The sequence below is a fragment of the Plecotus auritus genome, assembly GCF_963455305.1.
Source record: "Plecotus auritus genome assembly, chromosome: 9".
In the NCBI taxonomy this organism is placed as follows: domain Eukaryota; kingdom Metazoa; phylum Chordata; class Mammalia; order Chiroptera; family Vespertilionidae; genus Plecotus; species Plecotus auritus.
In genome coordinates, this window is record NC_137783.1 from 150,831,160 (window position 1) to 150,855,777 (window position 24,618).

General features: G+C 54.3%; 3 protein-coding genes across 3 annotated transcripts; 1 reads left to right on the forward strand and 2 right to left on the reverse strand.

The window, feature by feature from the left end:
- Positions 1 to 1,432: 1,432 nt before the first annotated feature.
- NAALADL1 (N-acetylated alpha-linked acidic dipeptidase like 1) lies at positions 1,433 to 11,380 on the forward strand (the record flags this gene model as incomplete). Its single annotated transcript, XM_080641977.1, has 18 exons — positions 1,433 to 1,632; positions 1,717 to 1,889; positions 2,041 to 2,162; positions 2,526 to 2,648; positions 5,405 to 5,688; positions 5,782 to 5,883; positions 7,052 to 7,137; positions 7,247 to 7,366; positions 8,230 to 8,315; positions 8,393 to 8,456; positions 8,544 to 8,611; positions 8,827 to 8,918; positions 9,025 to 9,115; positions 9,849 to 9,930; positions 10,013 to 10,186; positions 10,260 to 10,347; positions 10,459 to 10,551; positions 10,837 to 11,380. 18 exons carry the CDS (start codon positions 1,433 to 1,435, stop codon positions 11,021 to 11,023), a joined length of 2,235 nt encoding a protein of 744 aa, XP_080498103.1. The 3' UTR covers positions 11,024 to 11,380.
- Positions 11,381 to 11,501: 121 nt separating this feature from the next.
- Positions 11,502 to 13,761, reverse strand: SAC3D1 (SAC3 domain containing 1). Its single transcript, XM_080641978.1, has 3 exons — positions 13,661 to 13,761; positions 12,922 to 13,501; positions 11,502 to 12,111 (listed from the first exon to the last, which is right to left on the reverse strand). Exons 2-3 carry the CDS (start codon positions 13,493 to 13,495, stop codon positions 11,609 to 11,611), a joined length of 1,077 nt encoding a protein of 358 aa, XP_080498104.1. The 5' UTR covers positions 13,496 to 13,501; positions 13,661 to 13,761; the 3' UTR covers positions 11,502 to 11,608.
- Positions 13,762 to 14,148: 387 nt separating this feature from the next.
- SNX15 (sorting nexin 15) lies at positions 14,149 to 23,019 on the reverse strand. The gene is made up of 8 exons (XM_080688103.1): positions 22,791 to 23,019; positions 20,745 to 20,780; positions 20,450 to 20,570; positions 18,942 to 19,057; positions 18,675 to 18,843; positions 18,228 to 18,371; positions 14,980 to 15,237; positions 14,149 to 14,691 (listed from the first exon to the last, which is right to left on the reverse strand). Exons 1-8 carry the CDS (start codon positions 22,887 to 22,889, stop codon positions 14,585 to 14,587), a joined length of 1,050 nt encoding a protein of 349 aa, XP_080544229.1. The 5' UTR covers positions 22,890 to 23,019; the 3' UTR covers positions 14,149 to 14,584.
- Positions 23,020 to 24,618: the final 1,599 nt, after the last annotated feature.

Genomic DNA, 24,618 nt, shown 5'->3' on the forward strand with positions numbered 1-24,618 from the left:
AAAAAAATATGGTGTTTATTGATTTTGAGAGAGGAAGGGAGAGAGAGAAATAAAAACATCAATGAGAGAGAAACATCTATTGGCTTTCTCCTGCACAGCCCCCACTGGGGATCGAGTCTACAACCCTGACCAGGAATTGCAACTATATCTCTTGGTGAATGAGTGGATACTCAACCACTGAGCCACACCAGCTGGGCAAATGGATTCCAAATAGGGCCAGGAGATGGAGGAGGAACCACATTGCCAAAGAAGCGTGGGCTTCCCCTCTGTCTTCTAGAACAGCCTCCCTCTCTGAGTTTCCTTTCCTCCCATAAGCGGGGACCCCTGCAGGCTAGGTACAGAGGATTCTTCTGGGTCCCCCTTCTCCCTTTAAGGGGTCAAAGGAAGCAGGAGTGGCTAAAATGTACTGAGCTTCCACTATGTGCCGGCCGCTACGCGAGCTGTTTCTATACATGAGGTCTTCTTTAATGAAAACAGAACCACCGTTTTGTGAAATAGTTTTATTATCCCCATTTTACAGGCCAGAAGAACTAAGTGAATTGCCCCAGGTCACACTGTTTATGTCTAGAAAAGGTGGGATTTATTTTACTGTTTAAAAAATATATTTTTATTGATTTCAGAGAGGAAGGGAGAGAGAAAGGAAGATAGAAACATCAATGAGAGAGAATCATGGATCCGCTGCCTCCCGCACGCCCCTTACTGGGGATCGAGTCCACAACCTGGGCATGTGCCCTGACCGGGAGCCAAACCTTGACCTTCCAGTTCATAGGTCGATGCTCAACCACTGAGCCACGCGCTGGGTGGAAGGATGGGATATATTTATTTTTTAAAATATATATATTTTATTGATTTTTTTTACAGAGAGGAAGGGAGAGGGATAGAGAGTTAGAAACATCGATGAGAGAGAAACATCGATCCGCTGCCTCCTGCACACTCCCTACTGGGGATGTGCCCGCAACCACAGTACATGCCCTTGACCGGAATCGAACCTGGGACCCCTTAGTCCGAAGGCCGATGCTCAACCACTGAGCCACACCGGTCAGGGCGAAGGATGGGATTTAAACACAAACCTGCTCAAGCAGCCCGTGCTGGATGTGCTGGGATGACAGAGGCAGGGGTGACGGGCAGCAGGCGCAGCCCGGTCCGGACATGGGCTCGGAGTCCTGGCATGGCCTCTGTTTTACTGAGCACCTGGGTCCCTCTTTGGGCCTCAGTGTCCCTGTGCGGAGGTAATGCCCCGGGAGGGGAGGTCTTTTCCAGGTGAATGATACAGACACTGGGGGAAGTGAACAGCTCCAGGCCCTCCTGCATGGTTTTCCCTCACTCCCTGAGAGCATGGAAGCCAAAGGGCAGGGCCATCCTGGGGTAATGGTTAACTAGGCCTGACACCCCATCTATAAGAAGCCACCCTAGCTGGCCAACACTCCACAGGATGCAGTGGGTGAAGGTGCTTGGGGGGGTTGCGGGGGCCGCTGCCCTCTTGGGGCTAGGGATCATCCTGGGCCACTTTGCCATCCCCAAGGGAGCCAACCCGCCAGCATCCAGTGCTTCAGCCTTCCAGGACCTGGACCCAGAGGTCCTTGAGACCGTCATGGGGCAGCTGGATGCCAGCAGGATCCGTGAGAATCTTAGGTGAGAGGCCTATCTGCCAGCCCCTTCTGTTTGCCAGAGGCCCCTCCCTGACCTTGGGCCTGCCCCCCTCTGCCCACCCTGCAGAGAGCTCTCCAGGGAGCCGCACCTGGCCTCCAGCCCCCAGGACGAGGCGCTGGTGCAGCTGCTGCTGCGGCGCTGGCAGGACCCAGAGTCAGGTCTGGACTCGGCGGAGGCATCCAGCTACGAAGTGCTGCTGTCCTTCCCCAGTCGGGAGCAGCCGAACCACGTGGCCATCGGTGAGGTCCTGCCCCACTGGCTTAGGGATGCCTGGGGGGTGGGGAGCTGTGGGGCCCCAGGGCAATGCCTCAGGCACATACCTCGGGCATGTACCTCACACCTTGGTTGCAGGCTCGATTATAAGCTCCTAACACTGCCCCCCTTCCACAGTGGGTCCCACTGGGGACATCCGCTTCTCCTGTCGCCAGAGCGAAGAGAACCTGACTGGGGAGCAGGGGGGGCCTGATGTGGTGCCACCCTATGCTGCCTACGCCCCCCCGGGAACCCCACAGGTGGGCCTAGGATACACCCTCCCACTGCCATGGCCCAGCCGCCCCGGCTCCCACCCCAGCTTCTCCCATCCTGACTCAGGGGCAGTTGAGAAAATGTCTCAACTGGGGCTCAGCTCCCCCCACCCCAGAGTTTACTCAGCTCCACACTCCATTGCTGCTTGTATCGCCCATCTCTTAGTAACTCAACAGATACTCACGGCTCCTGCTCAAGGCCGGGCCAGATCCATGGTACCTGGACACCAGATGTGACTGACCTTGGGAAGCTTACAATCGAAACCCTTTATCCTGCCACCCAGCTGCCCCCTCCTTCCCCATTCCATCTTCCCTGGGCCTGGCTCTAAGGTCACCTCCTCTTGGGACTAGGGCCTCCTCGTCTACGCCAACTGGGGCTCAGAAGAAGACTTTAAGGAGCTACAGGCTCAGGGCATCCAACTCAAAGGCACCATCGCCCTGACCCGCTACGGGGGTGTAGGACGCGGGGCCAAGGTGAGCAGCAGCCCCAGTGCAGGGTGCTGGGTGGGTGAGGGGCCCAGCAGTGGACAGGAGGAAGTGTGGGGAAGGGGAAGAAGCCATACTGAGCGGTGGGCTGAGCTGTATTTGTATTTTACCACTGATGTGCTGTGTGACCTTGGATGCCTCCCCTAACCTCTCTGAGCCGCATTAGGCAAAATTTTCAGCTTTGATATATTTTTTTAAAATATATTTTATTGATTTTTTACAGAGAGGAAGGGAGAGGGATAGAGTCAGAAACATCGATGAGAGAGAAACATCGATCAGCTGCCTCCTGCACACTCCCTACTGGGGATGTGCCCGCAACCAAGGTACGTGCCCTTGACCAGAATCGAACCTGGGACCCTTGAGTCCGCAGGCCGACGCTCTATCCACTGAGCCAAACCAGTCAGGGCTCAGCTTTGATATTTTAGGAGTCTAAGACCTCCTGTGAAGTAATTCTTCCCAACATTCAACTTAAATACCTCCAGTTGCCCTCCCCACAACCTGCTTCTTGTCACTTAAAATTTTTGACTAAATATTACATGTCTATAGTTTAAAAAGTTTAAAAATATATACAGGTATAGCGCGCGAGAGAGTGTTTAATGGATATGGAATTGCAGATTTGCAAGACGAAAAGAGTTCCAGAGATGGATGGTGGTAATAATTGCACAGTAATATGAATGTATTTAATACCACTGAGCGGTACACTTTAAAATGGTTAAGATAGCCTCGCCGGTTTGGCTCAGTGGATAGAGCATCAGCCCTGGAACTGAAGGGTCCCAGGTTCGCTTCTGGCCAAGGGCACATACCTCCACTCCAGGCTCCATCCCCGGCCCTGGTCAGGCTGCCTGCGGGAGGTAACCAATTGATGTGTCTCTCTCACATCGATGTTTCTCTCTCTGTATCTCTCCCCCTCCCTTCCACTCTCTCTAAAAATCAATTAAAAAATCCATGGGTGAGGGTTAACAATAAAATAAAATAAAGTGGTTTAGATAATAAGTTTTATGTTATGTGTACTTGATCATAGTTTTTAAAGAAGTGCCCATAATAAGAGCTGAAAAAAAGAAAAAGAAAAGGGAAGAAAAGAACAGAATAAAAGGGGGTGGGGCCAGGCATGATGGAATTTCCAGTTTAAAAAACACTGTATGAAATGAAAAGTTCTCCTGTGAGGCCATCCTCCGAAGAGGCTGCCACTCTTCCGGCTTCTGGGATATCTACCCAGCCTTGTTTTCTTTCTTTCTTTCTTTTTTTTTTTTTTTTAAATATATTTTATTGATTTTTTTACAGAGAGGAAGGGAGAGGGATAGAGAGTTAGAAACATCGATCAGCTGCCTCCTGCACACCTCCTCCTGGGGATGTGCCCGTAACCAAGGTACATGCCCTTGACCAGAATTGAACCCGGGACCCTTCAGTCCGCAGGCCGACGCTCTATCCACTGAGCCAAACCGGTTTTGGCTACCCAGCCTTTCTTTTGGAGGAAACACATAAACTCTGGTACACAAACTCTGTCCTTGTACTGCCTTTTAAAAAGGCACTGTTTTGTTTTTATTGTAGCAAAATGTACTATTTTAACCATCTTTAAGTGAACAAGGCAGTGGCATTAAGAACATTCACAAAATGGGGCAGTCACCACCACCAGCCACGCCCAGGACTCTGGCTCCATTCCAAATGAAACTGTCCTCATAAACTAACTCTCCTTTCTCCCTCTCAGCCCTGGTAGCCTCTAGTCACCTTTCTGTCTCTCTGAATTTGCCTATTCTTGGTATCTCGTATAAGAGAAATCATACGGTATTTGTTCTTTTATGTCTGCCTTATTTCCCTTGGCATAATGTTTTCAAGGTTCATCAATGTTGTATCAGAATCTCCTTCCTTTTTGAGGCTGAATGATACGTTATATACCACATTTTGCTTATTCATCCATCCGTCGATGGCCACTTGGGTTGTTTGTACCTTTTGGTGATTGTGAACAGTGCTACTGTGAACATGGGTGTGCAGAACATCCTTGTTCTTTTATACAGCTGCACAGTATTTGTGGGGCGCGGCTACAGCGTTTGGACAGGTTCAAGCCTCAGACTGACGAGAGGGCACAGTCCTCATGGCCACGTGCAAGTCCCAGCTTGGAGGGCAGAGCCTCCCAGCACAATGATAGCCAACAGCTGTAGCTGTGAGCTTGAACCTGTGGTCCGAACACGTGGCCCCACATGCCTAAGTGAGACAGGCTGCAAGGAAACAAAGCTTGACCAGGTGCATGTCACTGAGTAGGATCGAAACCCACGAGAATGTTGTAAACATCTTGACCACGCCCTTCCTTTGCCTCGTGGCATCTGCTATAAAATAAAGACACGGCTTGTAGTCCGTGGCGCTGTCTCTCGGGGAGCAGCATCTCACCGAGACCCAGCTTTCATTCTCTTGTCTGTCTTTTCTAAGCCTTTCAGCCCCCCACTCAGGGTCACTGAACCTGGCGGAGCTGGCGTAACACATAAGGCGCCCTGGGGCTGAGTATGCCATGGCCGTGCCGGCCCGCCACAAGTACTCCCTTGTGAGATGCAACCGCTTATTCAACCAGCACCACCCCCCCTATAAGCACTGGCTTGCCTATGTCCAAGCAGAACTGCAATAAATGACTTGGGTTAGCATCATCCTGCCAGTGGGAAGATAGATCTGCCCTGGCTTCCACAGCCAGAACAATAGGTGTGCATCCTCCTCACCCCTCCCCTAAACATAGCCTCCTCCTCCTCCTCCTCCTGCAGGCTGTGAACGCTGCCAAGCACGAGGTGGCTGGGGTGCTGGTGTATACGGACCCCGCAGACATCAATGACGGGCAGAGCTTGCCCAACGAGACCTTCCCTCACTCCTGGCACCTGCCTCCCTCTGGGGTGGAACGAGGCTCCTACTATGAGTATTTTGGGGACCCCCTGACTCCCTACCTTCCAGCCAACCCCTCTTCCTTTCGCCTGGACCCAGCCACTGCCTCTGGATTTCCCCCAATTCCCATTCAGCCCATTGGCTTTGAGGATGCCAAAGTCCTTCTCTGGTGAGCTTGTGCCCTGGGGTCTCCTGCCCTTCCTCCAATGGCCTCCCAATTTCTACCCGTATTTGCTCTGAAGGCTCTCCCTCTTCTCCCCAGTAACCTCCAAGGACCCTCAGCCCGGGCTGCCTGGCAGGGAGCTCTGGGCTGTGACTACAAGTTGGGCCCGGGCTTCCAGCCTCGTGGCATCTTCGCAGGCAGGTGAGCTGGGCCCCTTCTCCCTCAACTGCTCTCCCCTCCCTAGTTATGCTTCCCTGACCCTGAGTTTCCCCTCTGCCCACTTCAAGGCCTGGCCTTTCCCTTACTTCTCTCCCAAGACCTCCCTTTACTCCAAAATGTCTGTCTTGTCTTTGGGGAACCAGTGAGACAGCTGTGTGGCCCACAAGTCCCTGTGGGGTACCCCTGCTTTATCTCAGACCTCCACTCTCCAGTCACCCCCCCCTCTCTTTTTTTAATATATTTTTTTATTTTAGAGAGGAAAGGAGAGGGAGAGAGAGATAGAAACATCAATGATGAAAGAGAATCATTGATTGGCTGCCTCCTGCATGCCCCCTGCTGGGGATCAAGCCCGCAACCCAGGCATGTGCCCTTGACTGGAATCGAACCTGGGACCCTTCAGTCCTCAGGCTGACGCTCTATCCTTTGAGCCAAACCAGCTAGGGCTCTTTTTTTTTTTTTAATATATATTTTATTGATATTTCACAGAGAGGAAGGGAGAGGGACAGAGAGTTAGAAACATCAATGAGAGAGAAACATCGATCAGCTGCCTCCTGCACACCTCCCACTGGGGATGTGCCCGCAACCAAGGTACATGCCCTTGACCGGAATCGAACCCGGGACCTTTCAGTCCGCAGGCTGACGCTCTATCCACTGAGCCAAACCGGTTTCGGCCACCCCCTCTCTTGAGCACACCAAGCTCATTCCCAAATCAGGGTCTCCGCACTTGCTGTTCCCTCTGCCGGGAACACCCTTCCAGGCGCTCCTGCCATTCCTGCCAGCACTAACCTCCCTGCCACCAGGGAGCCTCTCACACGTCCACTGCAGTTGTTCGCTTCCTCATGGTCTGGCTCAGGAGAGGGAGGCCCCTAGTGGGGTGCTGGGTACACCAAGTATCTGATAAACACCGAGGGAGAGGGGAGAGAGGGAGGGATGGGGGAGGGGGGAGGGAGGGAACCAATGAAAAGGAGACCAGGAATCGGAAGAGCTGGGTCTTGCCTTACTGTCTCTCCTGGTACTTCTGGGCATGTGATCTTGCCCTGTCCTATTCCGCCCCAGCCTCAGTTTCTCTTGCAGTGGGGCAGAGAGCGGGGCCGTAGACGTGGGGGTGGGGGAGCAGGGCCAACACTCTGCCGTCCCCTTCACTCCGCAGCCAGGTGAACATGAGTGTTCACAATCGCCTGGAGCTGCGGAACTCCTCCAACGTCCTGGGGATCATCCGCGGGGCTGTGGAGCCTGGTGAGCCCCCCAGGAGCAGCCCTGCTCTGAGCCCCCTGACTGCGCCCCCTCCACGCTGCCTGGCTGACCCACCCTCTTCTCTGGTTTCTGATTGCACTCCTCCCACCAGACCGCTATGTGCTCTATGGAAACCACCGGGACAGCTGGGTGCACGGGGCCGTGGACCCCAGCAGTGGCACTGCTGTCCTCCTGGAGCTCTCTCGCGTCCTGGGGACCCTGCTAAAGAAGGGTGAGGCCCCTCCCCTGACCAGGGACTCTCCCCAGGGAGGTCGCCTCCAAACCCACTCCTTCCTAGCTCTGGACATCCTGTCCCACCTCCTGTCTCATTCTCCCGTGCCCACTTGTGCCTGAGGGCCCTGGAGGCAGACACGCGTGGACACCAGCCCTGGCCTCGAGTAGCCCAGTGGGGTACAGGGAACGGAACGGACCATTGATGAGTTCGTACAGTAGCTTCTGAGCGCCTGTTGTGCCCCTGGATGGAAGGAGGCCTAGATGCTGCTGTGAGCAAGGCCGTGTCCAGGCTCTGCCTCCGCGAGCTTCAGCCCAGTTGAGGCAGGAATGACAGTCCTTAATTCAGCAGATGTGTCTCGGTGCCACTACATGTCAGGCCGGTTCTAAGCACTGGGGGTCCCACAGTGAACCCCCCAGAGCGCCTGCATGTAATGACAATTGGGATGGGGCACAAAGAAACGTATCTGAGGGGCTTTCCAGGTGCAAGCCGGAGGGCAGTTCAGGGAAAGAAGTTAATGTACTGTCGCCAGGTGAAGACTGGGCCAGTGTTTCCTAGAATGATGGGTGGAGAAGGGAGTTGGAGGTGGAGGGTCAGGAGGCCTTCTCAAGCATGCCTCTAGCGAAGAGGGAGGCAGGGCGTCTGGGTAAGGGACCACCTGACTGAGGGATACTGGTGTTGGGGGCAATGTTGGGGGGGGGTGGTGGGGTGTCACAGCAGAGGAGGGAGCCTCTGGGAAGACTTGGCTGGAGAGGTACCAGGACCTACCTCCAGCCCTCCGTCCTCTCCACATCCCCAGCCTGTCTGTGAGTCACCCCAGGATCTGGGGGCCCCTGCCCTCTAACCCTTTACCCCTTCCCCAGGCATCTGGCGTCCCCGCAGATCGATTGTGTTTGCGAGCTGGGGAGCAGAGGAGTTTGGGCTCATAGGCTCCACAGAATTCACGGAGGTGAGTGAGCCTCCATGGTAGGCGATCAAGGGGATCCCGGGCCGGGCAGTGCCGGGCTGACGTCGCCCTCCCCGCAGGAGTTCTTCAGCAAGCTGCAGGAGCGCGCCGTGGCCTACATCAACGTGGACATCTCGGTGTTTGGTATGGGGGAGACTGGGCTGACTGAGGCGCGGGGGGAAGATAAAGGGGCTGGGGTCAGGATAGAGCCCTTCTCTGGTCCTCCCTCAGCCAACGCCACCCTGAGGGCGCAGGCGACACCCCCGGTCCAAAGCGTCATCTTCTCCGCAGCCAAACAGGTGAAGGGGGTGGGGCGGTCGGAGGCGGGGCTACAGGGGTGGGCGGGACCTGGTACTTATTGTAGGGGCCGGGGGTGGGACTGAGACTGGAGGCGGGCCTTGTAGGACCCACAGGACTGTGCGTTGGCAGGAGACTAGGGTGGGCCGGGCAGAGGACCCGTTAATTGTTGGGTCGGGGAGGGGCCAACCCCGAGACTAGATTCCCCTCTGGTCAGATCCCTGCACCAGGCCCTGGCAGCCTCAGCATCTACGACAACTGGATCCGGTATTTCAACCGTAGCAGCCCAGTGTATGGCCTGGTCCCCAGGTGAGCCCGGGGCTGGGGCTGGGGCTGGGGCTGGGGCCGGGGCCGGGGCCCCGGGGTGGGCGGGCCGGCCCAGCAGCCTCTAGCCCATCCATCTTCCTTCCCACAGCTTGGGCTCTCTGGGTGCTGGCAGCGACTATGCACCCTTCATTCACTTCCTGGGCATCTCCTCCATGGACATCGCCTACACCTATGACCGGGTGAGCGGCACCGCTCCGTCTCCCAGCTCTATACTTTGCTCCACTCGACAGCCCCCTCCTCTCCTGGCTTCTCTAGAGCAGCCTGAATCGGGCTCCATCACTCAGCAGCTGTGCTACCTCGGCCAACTTTCTTCTCTGAGAATCTGCTTATGCTAATCTAACTTACCAAATTTAAGATACTATTGACTGTAAGATGCACTATTATGATATGCACTATTCAGGAGGGGGGGGGACTGCACTGCCAATTAGGTGTAGAATAACACTGACTGTAAGCATCTTGATTCCAGAATCCTTAAAATATGAAAAAAAGTTTATCTCAGAATAGATTAAATGACAGTGTAAAAGAAGGCAACTCATAGCATTGGTGTGAGTGCAATGAGATGGCGGTATATAGAATACCCAGCCTGTGTCTCCAAAAGTAGTCTCTCCCCTTCCTGTTCCTGGGGAGTGAGGCTAGATTTAAATCCTGTCGGACTCCAAAGCTCCGGGCTCTTCTTCATGTGAAACAGGAAACTGGCACCTGACCCAGCTCTGCCACTTATTAGCTGTGTGATAGCAGGCCGGTTACTTAACCTCCCTGAGCATCAGTTTCTTCCATGAAGTGGGAATTCTAAAACTACCTCATGGATGGGGCAATGATTTGAGGGAATGCCTCTACATGGTAGCTCACTGTAGGTACACCTCCTCCCACTTCCCATCTCAAGCCTGTCACCTCTGGACTTTGTTTCTCCAGAGCAAGACCTCTGCCCGGATCTACCCCACCTACCACACAGCTTTCGACACCTTTGGCTACGTGGACAAGTTTGTGGACCCCGGTGAGGACAGGGTCAAGAGCATCCTGAGGTTGGAGGAGGATGGGCTGAAGACTGAGCCCTGGCCTTGTCGCCCTCTCTGCAGGCTTCAGCAGCCACCAGGCCGTGGCCAGGACGGCGGGGAACGTGCTTCTTCGGCTCAGTGACAGCCTTTTCCTGCCTCTCAATGTCAGTGACTACAGCGAGACCCTCCGAAGCTTCCTGCAGACTGCCCAGCAGTCCTTTGGGGCCCTGCTGGAGCACCACAGCATCAGCCTGGGTACAAAGGCCCCCTGACAAGAGGCACAGGGAAGCCTGCACTCCCCGGGCTAAGATGCTGGCTGTACCCACAGGGCCTCTGGTGACGGCAGTGGAGAAGTTCGAGCGGGCAGCTGTGGCCTTGGGCCAACACATATCAGCGCTGCAGAAGGGCACCTTCGAGTGAGCAAGGGCAGCAAGCAGGTGTCTGGGAGGGTGGCATCCCAGGGCAAGATGCAGGCTGGCAGCTGGGCTGCTGGCTCCAGAGTGACTAGCAAGTCCTGCCGCCTCCAGCCCCCTGCAGGTACGGATGCTCAATGACCAGTTGATGCTCCTGGAAAGGGCCTTCCTGAACCCTCGAGCCTTCCCAGAGGAACGCTACTACAGGTGAGCCTGTCCCAAAGCTCTCGGGAGGTGCAGTGGGGTGAGGCTGGGTAATGGGCACTGAGGGAGGAGAATGTCAGCATTTCACTGGCCTTTAAGGGAATCGGGCTCAAAGGAAGGGATGTAAGTCAGTCACGGTCACCCTGGGACTAGAATTACCTCTGCTACCAGTAAGAGCCACAGCTTTTAGAGACAGTGGGAGGTGCTTTTGTGCCTAGCTCTATACAGGAGCTGAGCCCATTCCAGGCTGAAGCAAATAACCCTGATGCTCCCTATTTCTCCTGTCAGCCACGTGCTCTGGGCGCCTCGTAACAGCTTCGTAGCTACATTCCCAGGCCTGGCCAATGCCTGTTTCAGGGCCTTGAACACAGACCCAGGATCTGCGGCCTGGGCTGAGGTGCAGAGGCAGCTCAGCATTGTGGTGGTGGCCCTGGAGGGTGCAGCAGCCACCCTGAGGCCTGTGGCTGACCTCTGACCCCAGCCCTCCTTCCTCAGCTCACCACTACCCCCCTTTATCTGAACCCTCTCCCACTCCAGTTTTCTTTGGGTGTCCCAGTCTTCCCTGATGCCAAAGAGGTCATGACTGTGGGATCCTTTCAAGCTTCTGGGGCAACAGCTCAGGGCCCTACAAGTTGTGGTCACCTGAGGAGAGTGACAAGCCCTGAATGAATCTCCCTCATCCTGGCTCTCGGTTGACAGAGGGTAGAGAAAAGGAGGCAGGGATGGTGGGAATGGCAAAACCCGCAACTGCTCTTGGTGGTGGGTGGGTGAGGATAGTATACATGCCAACCTTAGATGCCAGCTCAGAGTCCACCAGGGCTACTCCTCAGGGACCAGCAGGGAAACTGAGGCCCAGGGTAAATAGGGCCTTGTCCACTCTGAGTTCCTCCACCCTCATACCTCACATTTCTCAACTCCTTCCTTCCCTTCCCCAAATAAATCAAGCCTAGCTATTGTCCTTACAAAACAAGTTCCTTTTATTGTGTGGGAATCATGAGAAAAGCAGCCTGAGTGTTCAGACCCAGTCCTGGGCTCCGGGAGACTGCACAGTCCCTCCTCCTTACTCAAGGGGCTTGGAGCTGTCCGCACCCACCTCTTCCTCCTCCGCCATGACTACTTCCTCCAGGGAGCGCCCTCCAAGCTTGCTTCCCACCAACACTTTGCAGGTCCCTGCTGGTGGCAGCCCTTCCTCAGTGTAGTAACCCCTCTGGAACACAACTCTGTCCTGTCCAACCAAGGGCAGTCCATGGGCCTGGCACAGGTCCCGTGCCTCCTCGGGCCCATCCAGGGCCAGCAGGTGGACCATGTATCCCAGGGGTAAGGTCTGGCCCTTGGGGGTGCTCAGGGCACGAGCGAAGCAGGCCAGGGCTCTGCGGCGGGCATGGCCGACGTGGCACTGCACGGCACAGCTCTGCAGGTATGGCAGGGTCCGGAGCAGGCGGAATAGGCGGGCAGCATTGCCTTCTCGGAAGGCTGCGTCCACAGCCAGGGCTGTGCGTAGGGCTGGGCAGCAACGCAGGGCAGCTGGCAGCTGCAGAACACTGTGAAGGGCCTCCACTGAGCCTGTGAGGGCAGAAAGCTGGGATGAGGACCAGATGAGTCCTTCCAGGCCCAGGCCCAGCTTTCATCCCATCCGCTTCTGCCTCCCGCCCCCACCTGAGCACCCAGGGGCTCCAGTCCTCCACCAAGCCCATCTCCCCACGCCCCTCCCCTAGGCCAAGTGCACCTTCACCTTTTCCCATCAGTCCTTCCTGAGACATATCTGACTGAGGTTGCCCTTTCAAACAGTTTGGATCCTTATAATAAAGTGAAGCAGTGTTTATGGACGAGGGAAAAAGGCCCAGATAATTTAACAACTTGCCTGAGACTTGAACTGTCCTACAGTTCATATGTAGTAGAACCAGAGCAATCAAATCCAAGTTTTCTGACTTGAAACCCAGTTCTTTCTCCACTGCCCTACCTGCCCGACAGATCGGGGCACCGGCTCGGCCACATCTTCCCTGTCCCTTTGGCAAGGCCATTTCTTCGAGGAGATACTGCCCCTGCTTCCCTTCCAAAAGAATCAGACACTTGGAACCTTTGGCCACTTTTGTAAGCTGAGGCTTCTGACCCATTAGTGGGTTGTGAAGTCAACAGCATTTTATTACATTTAAATAGACTATTACTTATTAGAATGCACCATCCATCCACAGAAAGGATCTAAAAGTCTTGGTTGGTGGATCTTGTGCTTTGACTTGACACACATTTAAGAGGCAGGGGGGGGGGGAGAGGGCTAAGGGTGAGATTTTAAAGCTCTTTCCTTCCCGGCATCCACTGTCCCATACAGGATACCCCACCTCCGCGTACTGTCCCGCCGCTGGGGCCCCGACTCACCCAGGTTATAGAGCAGAAAGAGGCCCTGGAAGGCAGCCTGGCGGGGGTGCGGCCCTGCACCCTGCTCGTAGCAGCGCCGCAGCGAACCAAAGCCCTCCTGCACCTGGGCCTGCAGCAGCACCGGGTCCACTAGCCCGTACGCTGCATTGGGCCGGAGCTGCGCCACCACGGCCAGCAGCACAGCCAGCGCCGCCTCCAGCACCACCGCTGACTCGGCGTCGCCCGCGCTCTGCAGGGCCAGGTCCAGACGCACGGCACGCAGCCGGTCCGCCACGAAGCTGGCCACCTCCGCGCGGGATGCGTCGGTGCGTTCCGCCACCTCACTGGCCAAATAGCGCACGGTGGCCAGCAGGACGGCCGGCGGACGGAGCTGGCTCGGCTGGGGCCGGGTCTTGCCGGCGGCTGGCCGGCTGTACTCCTTCACAGCGCGCTGCGGGTCAGCGCGGGGCCAGTTCCCGCAGCACCCTGGCGCCACCTCGAAGCGATGCAGGCGGCCCTCCTTTTCGCGTCGGGCGCGCTCGGAGGCTGGGCACATGTCCAGGCATGTGCCCACAGGCAGCTCGCAGCCGGACATGGTGGGCTGGGGAGAGAGGATGGGCGCTCAGCATCCCGAGGACAGCGGCGGCCCCTCGCCCCATTCTGCAGGAAGTGGGGGGCACGCCGAGACCGACAGAGGATCGGAGAAGACTGGGCGGGGTATAAACGTCCCCGCCGGCGTCGGCAACCGCCCTCCTCTCACCGAGTCAGTTGCTTCCCACAAAGCTTGGAGCAGGCCTCCCGAGATGCATTGCGTTGTAGTTCAGTGCCGCATGCTCAGGACCGCAAATGCCCCCATAATGCGCCGCGCACAGTCTGGGCCACTCCCATGATGCACCGGCTTGTAGTCCCTCCCACAACCAATCGCTTTGCAGCGGGGCGGGCAGGAGTAGAGCCACGCCTTCCCAGGATCCTGCGCACTTAAGGGTCCTTGTTGGCTTTGGAGACCCACCTCTGCAAAATGGATAACCCCGCTTCGGGTTCCTCTCCATCATCCATCCCCGTCGGCCAATAAACTGGCCCAGTCAGCCTTACTGTCATTCTCCCCTGTTTCCCTGGAGACTATTCTCCCCATTTTCTAGATCCAGGGTCAGCGGGTAAATGTTTGGGACTACATACCTCTGCTACTAGTCAACCCTTCTGGTGTAGTGAGAAAGCAGCCATGGACAATACTAAATGAAGGAGCCTGGTTGTAGTCCAATAAAATTGTATTTTTAGAGACTTAAACTTCATTTTCACCGGTCACAGAACATTATTCTTTTGATTTTTTTCAACTATTAAAAAAATGTAAAAACTATTCTAGCTCACAGGCGTTACAAATAAAAAGGTGGTGGGCCAGATTTGGCTGCAGGCCGCAGTTTGCAGACCCCAGTTCTAGAAGGATAAACAGCAAGTTTAGAGCTACTGCCCATACATCAAGATAGACAGGCAGGATCAAAAGTGTGAGTCCCTGGTTCCATGCTGGCGGGTGTGGTCAGGGAACTAAGTCACTGTTTTTCTCATTCTTGGTCCAGTTACATACAGAAATGGTCTCTTGATTTACAAGACCAGGAGATAGGGCAGGCTCCAGGGAGAGGAGAAGGGGGTGGCTGGCAGTGCTGGAGTCCTGGGGAAGGGTCGCTCCCTCTCAGGGTGGGACTTTGGATAGGTGTCGGTGCAGGATTTCCTCTGCCCGCTTTAGGTACTCGGCTGCCTTCTTCTTCACACCTTCCCGCCGGGCAGGCGATGGGTCACCTGTGGAGAGAGAATGGCTCAACTGGGGTACTGGGTTCAGAACCCTTGTCTAGCCCCTTATAGTTCACAAAGCATGCGTCTTTCCCCTTCCCTGGGGATCAGATCTATCTTCCCATTTTATAAACAAGAAAACTGAGGCCACAAGAGGTAGAGAAACTGCCCAAGGCTTTACAGCTGGTCAGTAAGGAGCAAGTCTCATCCTTGACTTGCTTGTTCCTCACTTTCCCTTCCCTTCACTGCACCATCTGGGACCCCAGGCCTGACCCTCATCTCTCCGGTCCTACTCACCAGGAACTCCCTGAAGCAGGATGTGCACGCCGTCCCGATAGCCCTGCAGAGCTGCAGGGTAGGCGCCTGCCTTCTCATCCCGCAGGGCCTGGGTGATGAGCTCAGTGGCTTGGCTCAGATAGGCAGGGGTGGGCCCTCCTTCCTTGTCCTCTTCCTCCTCCTGTCCTCCAGGCTCCCAGGCTTCCTGGGCCAGCCTCTCAGACTCTGCCTCCATTGCTGTCAGCTCACCTATGTGGGTAGGACTGGGGCCTGCACCTTCTGCAATCAGATATGGAAGACTCAGGCTATACTGGCCGTCCCTTTCCCAGGGCCTGCTGCCCACCCCCAGACCTCTCTTCCAATTAGCGGACCAATTTGTTCCAGGTGGAAGGAAGCAGTGCGTGAGCAATTCAGAACCACTGTGCATAGAAAACTAGCCATGATCTATTTGACTGGTGGAGTTCATATGCTTTTGTGAAAACAGCCCACCTTCCTAATTCTTTCTTTAAGTACACATTAACGTTCATTTGCAAGCTCTGGGCCACCAGTCTTACTTTCCTCCTGACTACAGTTGATCTATCAATCCAAGAATTCCCTCAATAAAGTTTAATTGAAGGGTGCTAGGCCAACTACGCCAGGCCAAGGGTAGAAATACTCCAAGCCTTGGAATCTTAGTGCTTGAAAAAACACACACATATTTTTATTGATTTCAGAGAGGAAAGGAGAAGGAGAGAGAGACAGAAACATCAGTGATGAGAGAAAAATCATTATCAGCTGCCTCCTTCATGCCCCCTACTGGGGATCAAGCCCGAAATCTGGGCATGTGCCCTGACCAGGAATTGAACCTTGACCTCCTGGTTCATAGGTCGATGCTCAACCACTGAGCCATGCTGGTCGGGCTTAGGGCTCTTGTTGAGGCCCCACATGTGAAGACACTGGGTATCCTCACATCCCAGAGAGAGGGCTCATATCCCCCCAGAACTGGCAAAGAGGTGGTTGAACATCCCCTTTGTAGCTTACACAAAAGAAGACTAGACGCCCTGACCGGTTTGGCTCAATAGATAGAGCGTCGGCCTGCGGACTGAAAGGTCCCCGGTTCGATTCCAGTCAAAGGCATGTACCTTGGTTGCGGGCACATCCCCAGTAGGGGGTGTGCAGGAGGCAGCTGATCGATGTTTCTCTCTCATCGATGTTTCTAACTCTCTATCCCTCTCCCTTCCTCTCTGTAAAAAATCAATAAAATATATTAAAAAAAAAAAAAGAAGAAGAAGACTAGAGATCTGGTGAATCTGTGATGAAAAGGCCTTTGGAGACAAGGGGCAGGAGCAAGAAGCACCATGGCACACCGCTGGCCCAGAGCGGGAAGTATGGGTATCTCGCCAACCCCATCCAAGTGACCCCAGGAGCAGCCCAGGGCTTCCTGCAGGAAGGGAGGATGGCCTCTCACTTCCCAGCTGTGCCTGCAGTCCTCCCTGTGTTGCTAATGGAGAGGAGGCAGAAGAGGCCTTGGGATGCCCCAGTACTTGAGTTCAGGAGTTTGGTGTGAGATGGAGAGGCAGTGCCACTCTTGTCTGGAGATTCTGATGCTGAGGGGCTTGCTGAGAGGCCCACAAGAGTAGGGCGAGAAGATGAGGCAGCCTCTGAACAAACTGCAGTTCCCGGCTTTGGGGGTCAAGGGTTTGCGAGTTCTCCCACAGGCTGAGGGAATGTCCCATGGGAGCCACCTTGGAGGAATCTTTTTATTTTATTTTATTTTTTTAAAGATATATTTTATTGATATTTTACAGAGAGGAAGGGAGAGGGATAGAGAGCTAGAAACATCGATGAGAGAGAAACATCGATCAGCTGCCTCCTGCACACCTCCTACTGGGGATGTGCCTGCAACCAAGGTACATGCCCTTGACCGGAATCGAACCCGGGACCCTCCAGTCCACAGGCCGACGCTCTATCCTCTGAGCCAAACCGGTTTCGGCTTGGAGGAATCTTTTTTAAAAAAACCACATATTTTATTGATTTTTTTACAGAGAGGAAGGGAGAGGGATAGAGAGTTAGAAACATCTATCAGCTGCCTCCTGCATACCTCCCATTGGGGATGTGCCCGCAACCAAGGTACATGCCCTTGACCGGAATCGAACCTGGGACCTTTCAGTCCGCAGGCCGACGCTCTATCCACTGAGCCAAACGGGTTAGGGCGCCTTGCAGGAATCTTAATAGGGCTCCTGTCTAAGCGTCTGACCACCGGGCAGCCCAGGATGGGGCAAGGCAGAGTATTTGGACACTTGCCTCTCAGAGCCGGCATATCAGTCCCAGTGACACCACTCCTGCCTTGCCCCTCCAATTCCTTCCTCCTCCCCAACCCTGGAGGGGCCAGAACAGGAAGGGGAGGGAGCAAATTAGAAGAGCAAGAGGACCCTCATACCTTTGGTCACCATGGGCCTGGTCACCAGGACCAGGGGCCAGGCCCCCAGTCAGGACTGAGCAGGGTCGAGGGGGTGAGGGTGAAAACCGGATGAGAGACCGAGGCCCTGGTTTGGACCAGACCTGAGGGTGAGAGAGCTCAAATGTCTGAAACTGATCCGAAAACTCAGGATCTGCCAGGAGGTCACCAAAGGAAGAATAAGAGAAGCCAATAAAATGGGCTTAAAGGCTGCTGAGGAATCCAAATGAAGCTGATTCATGATGATCCCTCAGTGAGATCAGCCACTTCAACACAGCAGCTGCAGGAGCAGCAAAAACCCAGAGAATTTCACCATGAAGAGATGCAGGGTCTCAGAGTCCAGGACTGTTAGGTCCCCCGATCTCAGTGCCAGGAGCTCAGGACCTGGACCTCTATGGGGGTCCCTTCCATCTTGGTGCCCCCACAGGCCAACAGCTTCTCCAGGGCCTTCCCCTGCTGCTCTCTGAGCCCAGGCCTCACCCGCCTTGACCAATAGGCCTCTCCTGACGTCAGGGTCTACAGCCAGACCCTGCGGCAGCCAGAAGCAGGGTGGCCCCTGCTCATTCCAGAGCTTTTGCAGGGAGAAGATCCACCCTGGGGAGTGGCTTATTTCATTCCTCCACAGTTGCTCACTGTACAAGGGCATCCAGCTTGCCACGCCCTGGCACAGAGCTATGGGACCTGCTTCTAATTCTCATGGAGGCTGCCATTTGCCAGAGGGCAGCTTTCTCAGATTTACACTGGCACCACCGCCTACCTGGTGGCACTGCCTGCCTCCCTTCCTCTGAGCACCTTCTGCCCAGCCCTCCCTCTGACTGTCCCAGCTTCTTACCTTCCTTGGAGAAGGGGTCGAAGAGGGCAAGCTCGGCCTCAGTGAGGGGGCCTCGGGCAGGGGCGCTAGACGCCTCCTCGGTGCTCCCACAGTTAAAGAGGAGATCCAGGGCCTCCTGGGCAGGGCTGGACGGCAGGGGGTCCGCTGAGGAATAGATCATGGGGGACATTTACGTCTGCCCTTATGACTTCACAGCTTTCAAAATGGAGCTATCTCACTGAACCCTGGCAGCAACCCTGAGGGCAGACAAGCCCATTCTTAGGGTTTGTGCCCGTTTTACAGATTAAGACACTGCAGCCCAGGTGCCCTGGGCAGAGCTCCCGGCAGGTTAGTGGTAGAAGAGCTGGAACACGCCCCAGGCTTTTCACTAAGATCACTGAGGAGGGAGTGGGCCCCCGCCCCACTCGGGACCCTCCAGCCTTGGCTCCCTCCCCCACCCCTAAGTACCTGGCACCTCCAGCTCCTCAAGGCCCCTCTTCTCTGTGGGGAGTGGCTGGGGTAACCAGGACTCATCAGGTGGTGGCTGGAGCTCCTCAGGGGGCGGTGTGGGGATCAGAGGGGGTGGCAGGATGTGCAGGTCCCTGGACACCTGGGAGGGCCGTGTCACCTCCCCACCCTGCAGGAGAGAGACCAGCCAGGAGAAGTCACAGGGTGCGGCCCGGGAGCAGGAAGGTTTCCCAGGTGCTGGGGAGGGGGGCGAGCAGGTGCACATACCCGGAAGAACTCCTTGAGTTGGGGGCTGTTGTTGAGCGCGGGGATATGCACAGTGAAGCGAAGCAAGTCCTCAGCCCCTTTTCGCCGCTCCTCAATCACAGAGGCTTCGAACCTGCCTGCAGCCCCCAAGAGAAGGAGCCGGAAGAGAAGCAGTGACTCACGGGGCCTGTGGCCCCCAGGCCACTTCTGGTTCCGCCTGAGAGGATCTGCACAGCCCATCCGAGCTCCCCATTCTCCCAGCAATCTTCCCCGACTCCTCCAGGGTGGGGGGCACTTGAAAGAAGGGACCCATCTCCCTGTTCATCCATTTACCGGATGCTTACTGAACACCTACTATGGGCTAGGTTCACAAGGTGAATGAGAGAGAAGCAAGCTCTCTGCTCTCCTAGATATCACATCCTAGACAGGGGGAGGCAAGCAACCAACAAGAAACAAAATAATTTCAGGTGGCTTTGATGTAATGAGGAGCAAAGTAAGGCTCAGAGAGGGGAAGAGACTTGCCCGAGGTCACACAGCAAGTAGCCCCCTTTTATTACAGTTCCACTGCTCTGTTCCAGGTGGCTGTCTAACTCTAGCCTAGATACCATGCTGCCCTGCTCACTCCCCACTGCCTGGCACAGCGTGCCAGCAGAACCTTGGGGCAGAAAACATCTCATGTGATTCTAGAGAACCACGTGCAGATCAGCCCCGTCCAACAGAAATATAATATGTAACTTACAATTTTCTAGTAGCCACATTAAAAAAAAAAAAAAAGTGAAAAGAGCCCTAGCCAGTTTGGCTCAGTGGATAGAGCATTCGCCTGTGGACTGAGGAATCCCAGGTTCTATTCCGGGCGGGGGCACATGCCCAGGTTGTGGGCTCAATCCCCAGTACGGGGTGTGCAGAAGGCAGCCGATGAATGATTCTCTCTCATCATTGATGTTCCTATCTCTCTCTCTCCCTCTCCCTTCCTCTCTGAAATCAATAAAAAAATATTTTTTAAAAAAAGTAAAAAGAAACAGATTGTAATATTTTCTATTTAACTCAATATATTCAAATGATCCTCATTTGAACATATACTCAATACATAAATTGTTGTGATAGTTTACATTTCCCCGTGTATGTGACTCAAAAAGCCCATCATATCTTTAGCGCTGCCTGGCCACGTGTGGCTCATGGCTACTGTTTTCGGACAGGGCAGGTCTACTGGAAACCTGGGTTTGTGGGTAGGAATTCTGGTTCTGTCACTTACAGGCCCAGCCCCTTCATTTCCCTGAGCCTCAGTTGCCTCATCTTGAAAAGGATGCTAATGAGGACAGGAATGTTAAAGGGTCTGACACAATCAGGGCGAGGCTCCTCTGAGCCTCCCAGCCTCCATCGGTTACAGGAGGCCAGCTCCCAGGGCCCTCCCAGCCTCTGGAATGTCCCCGCAGGGAGTGTCAGGCCCTGTCTCTCCAGCCCCCACCAGCAGAGGTCCCCTGTGCCCAACTCTTCCACCATCTTTGGCCTGAATGCCTAGATCCACTCACCGAACACCTGGGCCCGCGGGAAAGCAGGGAACTCCTCCAGGCGGCGGAAGAGGTTGCGGTGGGTGTAGGCCAGGTCTGCGTGCAGCTTGCGGAAGTCGCTGTACCGCTTCCAGACCACCACCTGCGAGGAACAGGGACTTGACGGGCCCAGCAACGCGGGAAGAGGCCTTCCCCACCCCCTGCCTGGCCCAGGGTCAAGGGGGCTGGTCTCCGCACAGGGTTACCAGCGGCTACTCCTTTCCTGTTGCCAGATCTGGAATGGGGGAATGGGCCCCCTTCTTCCCGGGAGCCTCACCTCTTTGACATCCTCTGGGTCTCTCTTGGAGATGAACTGAGGAAGAAAGGCAAGAACCAGGTGAGACCAGAGACTGACATCTGTCATCCCATCACCCTGTAAGATCCTAGGATGCCCCAGGTACCTCCCAGCTCCCTCAAAGGGGCAGTCAGTGGCCACTGGCCACTGGTACCCAGGTGTCCTGGCTTGCAGGCTTTGAGTGTGACCTGGGGCAGTTTTTCTATCATGCACCTCGGTTTCTTCATCTGTCAAATGAGAGGATCCCTAGAGGCCGCTCCAGACTCCTCCATCCTCAGCCCGACTTTTATGTCAGTTCCTTCAAAGGGCCAAGTCCCTGCAGCTCCTTCTGAAACCAAAGAACCCCAACTTCTCTAAAAAATGAGGTTCTGTCCCAGGAGCCACTCCTTCCCAAAGGAGGGAGCCTCTGTGGATGGACACTCCTGGACAAAGAAAAACCACCACTGGGTTGTGACCCCTGGTCCAGCAGACAGGCCTGAGGTAGTAAGAAGCTCCTCAGGGGGCGGTGTGGGGATCAGAGGGGGTGGCAGGATGTACAGGTCCCTGGACACCTGGGAGGTGTCCACAGTTTTGTTCATAATCATTTGAAAACAACATCCTACAGCTTGGAGCACTTGACAGTTTTCAAAGTAAAAGAAGCTTGTTTTAAAACCCATTGAGGAATATGTACCTAACAAAGGACTCGTATCCGGAATATAAAGAACTACAAAAAGATAAGACAAACAACCCAACTTCAAAAATCGGGCAGAATGGGCAGAATACTGGAATAGACACGTCCCTCAGAAAAAGACATATGAGTGGCCCATAGATTATGTTGTGATGTTGTTGTTTTTTGTCAATCCCTACCCAAGGATATTTTTCCCATTGATTTTTAGAGAGAGTGGAAGGGAGGGAGGGTGGAGAAAAGAGAGAGAGAGAGAAAGAAAGAAACATTGATGTGAGAAAGACATATCAATTGGTTGCCTTCTGCACATGGCCTGACTGGGGCCTGGGACTGACCTGCAATCCAGGTACATACAGGGAATCAAACCTGAGACCCTTTGGTGGGGGGGCTGACACGCTGCCACTGAGCCACACCAGCCAGGGTGCCAATAAGATTATGAAAATACACTTAACATCATTTCTCACCAGAGAAATGCAAATTAATACTCCAATGAGATATTCCACACCCACCAAGAATGGCTAAAATTAAAGATGCTGATGATACCAAGTGCTGGCAACAATGGGAGTATAAAATGGAACAATCACTTTATTATTTTTTTTAAATTTTCATTTATTAATTTTAGAGAGAGAAAGGAGGGAGAAACATCAATTTGTTGTTCTACTTATTTATGTATTCATTGGTTGCTCTTTTTTAAAAAAATTAATATGTGTTTTTTTAAAGTTGATTTCAGAAGAAGGGAGAGGGAGAGAAACATCAATGATGAGAATCATGGATGGGCTGCCTCCTGCATGCCCCCTACTGGGGATCAAGCCCACCCCCCGGGCATGTGCCCTGACTAGGAATCGAATCCTGACCTCCTGGTTCATGGGTCGAGGGTCAGTCACTGAGCCATACCAGCCAGATAAACTGTATGAATTTTTAAAGTCATAGACAAGTGTGTTTGGGTTTTTTTGTAATTAAAAAAAAACTCTTTAGAGGGCTTTTATGTAAATATCCAACAAACCAAAAAACAAAACTTACTTTGAGAGATTGGAGAACTAACTATTTGGGTTGAGCCAGAGATTTCATGTTAATTTAAAGAAATTCACAGCCTGATGCCCAGACACCACACTTTGGGCGTGGGTACCCCAACTCTCAGGTCCAGGAACTGCAGTCCACGCCCCTTTAAGAGGACAGCGCCCTCCCAAGGCTCCGCCCCCTGACGGCGACAGCGGCCCCTGAAGACTCGCACCTAAACCTCCGCTTAAAGGGGACACCTATTTCTGTCCACCAAAAACGGAGCTTCCAGCAGCGACTTGCCTTAAGGTCAAACACGGCCCCTCTCTCGTTAAAGGGGTAAGGTCCCCCCGCCGGCCCCACCTCACCTGCGCGGTCACTTTATACTCGGTGTAGCCCTTGGGGTGCGTCCGGGGGTCGGAGACTGTGTAGTGCCGCAAGAAGTCGTCCTTAGCTCGACGGGACATGGCAACCCAGCTGGGGCCGAGCCGCCCGCCGCCCGCCGCCCCCTCCCCTCCGGGTCAGCCGCTGCCAGCCGCAGCCTCTCGCGGGCCTGCGCCCAGCATCTTCCGCCCAGGGAGCTGGTCGCAAGTGACGGCGCACTTCTCGGCCGGGCACGCGGCCAAGGGAGCGTCTAAAAAGGTCTCGGAAGTTGGTAAAGCGTAAACTAGGTGATGTGAGGATAAGGATTGGGGAGGTTGGGTCACTCCTCCCTGCCAAGCGATCAAGCCCACCCCCTCCAAGAGTGAACCCTCGTCACACATCTCCACAAGGCTTCTCCTCTGCTTCCCAACCCCCTTTCATCCATTCACCCAATTTTTATTGAGTCCAATATGTGCCGGACATAGCTAAATTATTTTTCTGTCCCCCTCCATAGGATTCCCTAATTCATGTTTTCTGGAAGGATTGGGGGAGCAAAAAGAACTCCGGAGAAGCACGTTGGTGTCAAGGGTTTTGAAGTTACACTTCTTACTAGTTGTGTGACTTTCCCATAACGACCCGAGCCTCAGTTTCTCATCCCCAGAATGGGGATATTGATAACAGACTCTACTGCCGTGCGTGTTTCTTTTCTCCCTTCCTGTTAATATCATTTGGGAGGTAGTTCTGTAGTATGTGTAGCCTGTCAGCCTCCTACTCCGGAATCTAAAGGTGTCACCTCCTTTTCTTGCCCCAGGTCCCTGGTGGGGGTGAGGGACTCTCTCCTGAGACCTTGAATCTTGAGTGAAGGACAGAGGGCACAGTGCCTGGCAAGGAGACCAGCGTGTCCCTGGAGTACAGTATTGGCTGTGGGTTGGCTGCCCAGCCCCTGAAGCCCTCTGTTTTCCAAGCCTGGACATCCAGTCTCCACTGGGATGCCGTGAGTCCCAGTATCCTTCCAAGAAATGTCCTTTCGGCTAAAGGCAGTTGTACTCTGCTTCTGGGGCAGGCCATCACGGACCCTGACTATGGGTCACTTAAGCATTCATGACCACTCTTGTTACGAGAACTCAGATGTGTGGACACTGTTTCTAGAAAGAAACACACAGCAAAATCCCAAATCAGACTCTTGGAAACTCAGAAATGAGGTAGTTCATGTCCTAACCAGTTTGGCTTGGTGGATAGAGCGTTGGCCTGCCGACTGAAGGGTCCCAGGTTCGATTCTGGTCAAGGGCATGTACCTTGGTTGGTTTCTCTCTCTCATCGATGTTTCTAACTCTCTATCCCTCTCTCTTCCTCACTGTAAAAAATCAATAAAACGTATTTTAAAAAAAGAAAAAAGAAATGAGGTAGTTCATCTAGGAGGTATTGGGGAGTTGGCTGGGATGGGGTTCCTCTAAAGACCCCTTTAGACATGGCTGCTGCTTTCCATACCTTTCTGGGCAGGGCTGTGGCTCCAAGTCTCCTTCTCACCCATCATTACCTCCCTTCCTGACCCAGTAGCTCCCAATGCTCCCCTTTCTGCTTTCTTTCTTCCCACCCCTCCAGAGCCTTTCCTATCTAGATCAGTGTAATCTCTGGCCTTCTCCAGATCACCAAACTCCACCAGTTCTGTTATTAGGAGAAGCAAACACAGGAGCCTTCCAAGAAGGTAGGGAGAGGGAAGAGCCGCCAGCGTGCAGCTGCTGGGAGCCTGCTCCCCACAGTCGCCCTGCTTGACCACGTGATGCAGACTTTCTGCCTCAGCTCAAGCTCCCCGTCCATAGGCCTTTGTGATGA

Coding starts and splice junctions, on each gene's coding strand:
- SNX15 (XM_080688103.1), bottom strand. CDS start 22,889: ATGTCCCGTCGAGCTAAGGACGACTTCTTGCGGCACTACACAGTCTCC. Junction 20,571..20,744: donor ACCCAGAGGATGTCAAAGAG/GTGAGGCTCCCG, acceptor TGTTCCTCGCAG/GTGGTGGTCTGGAAGCGGTA. Junction 15,238..18,227: donor CGACCCCTTCTCCAAGGAAG/GTAAGAAGCTGG, acceptor ATCTGATTGCAG/AAGGTGCAGGCCCCAGTCCT.
- SAC3D1 (XM_080641978.1), bottom strand. CDS start 13,495: ATGTCCGGCTGCGAGCTGCCTGTGGGCACATGCCTGGACATGTGCCCA. Junction 12,112..12,921: donor CTTTCTGCTCTATAACCTGG/GTGAGTCGGGGC, acceptor CTGCCCTCACAG/GCTCAGTGGAGGCCCTTCAC.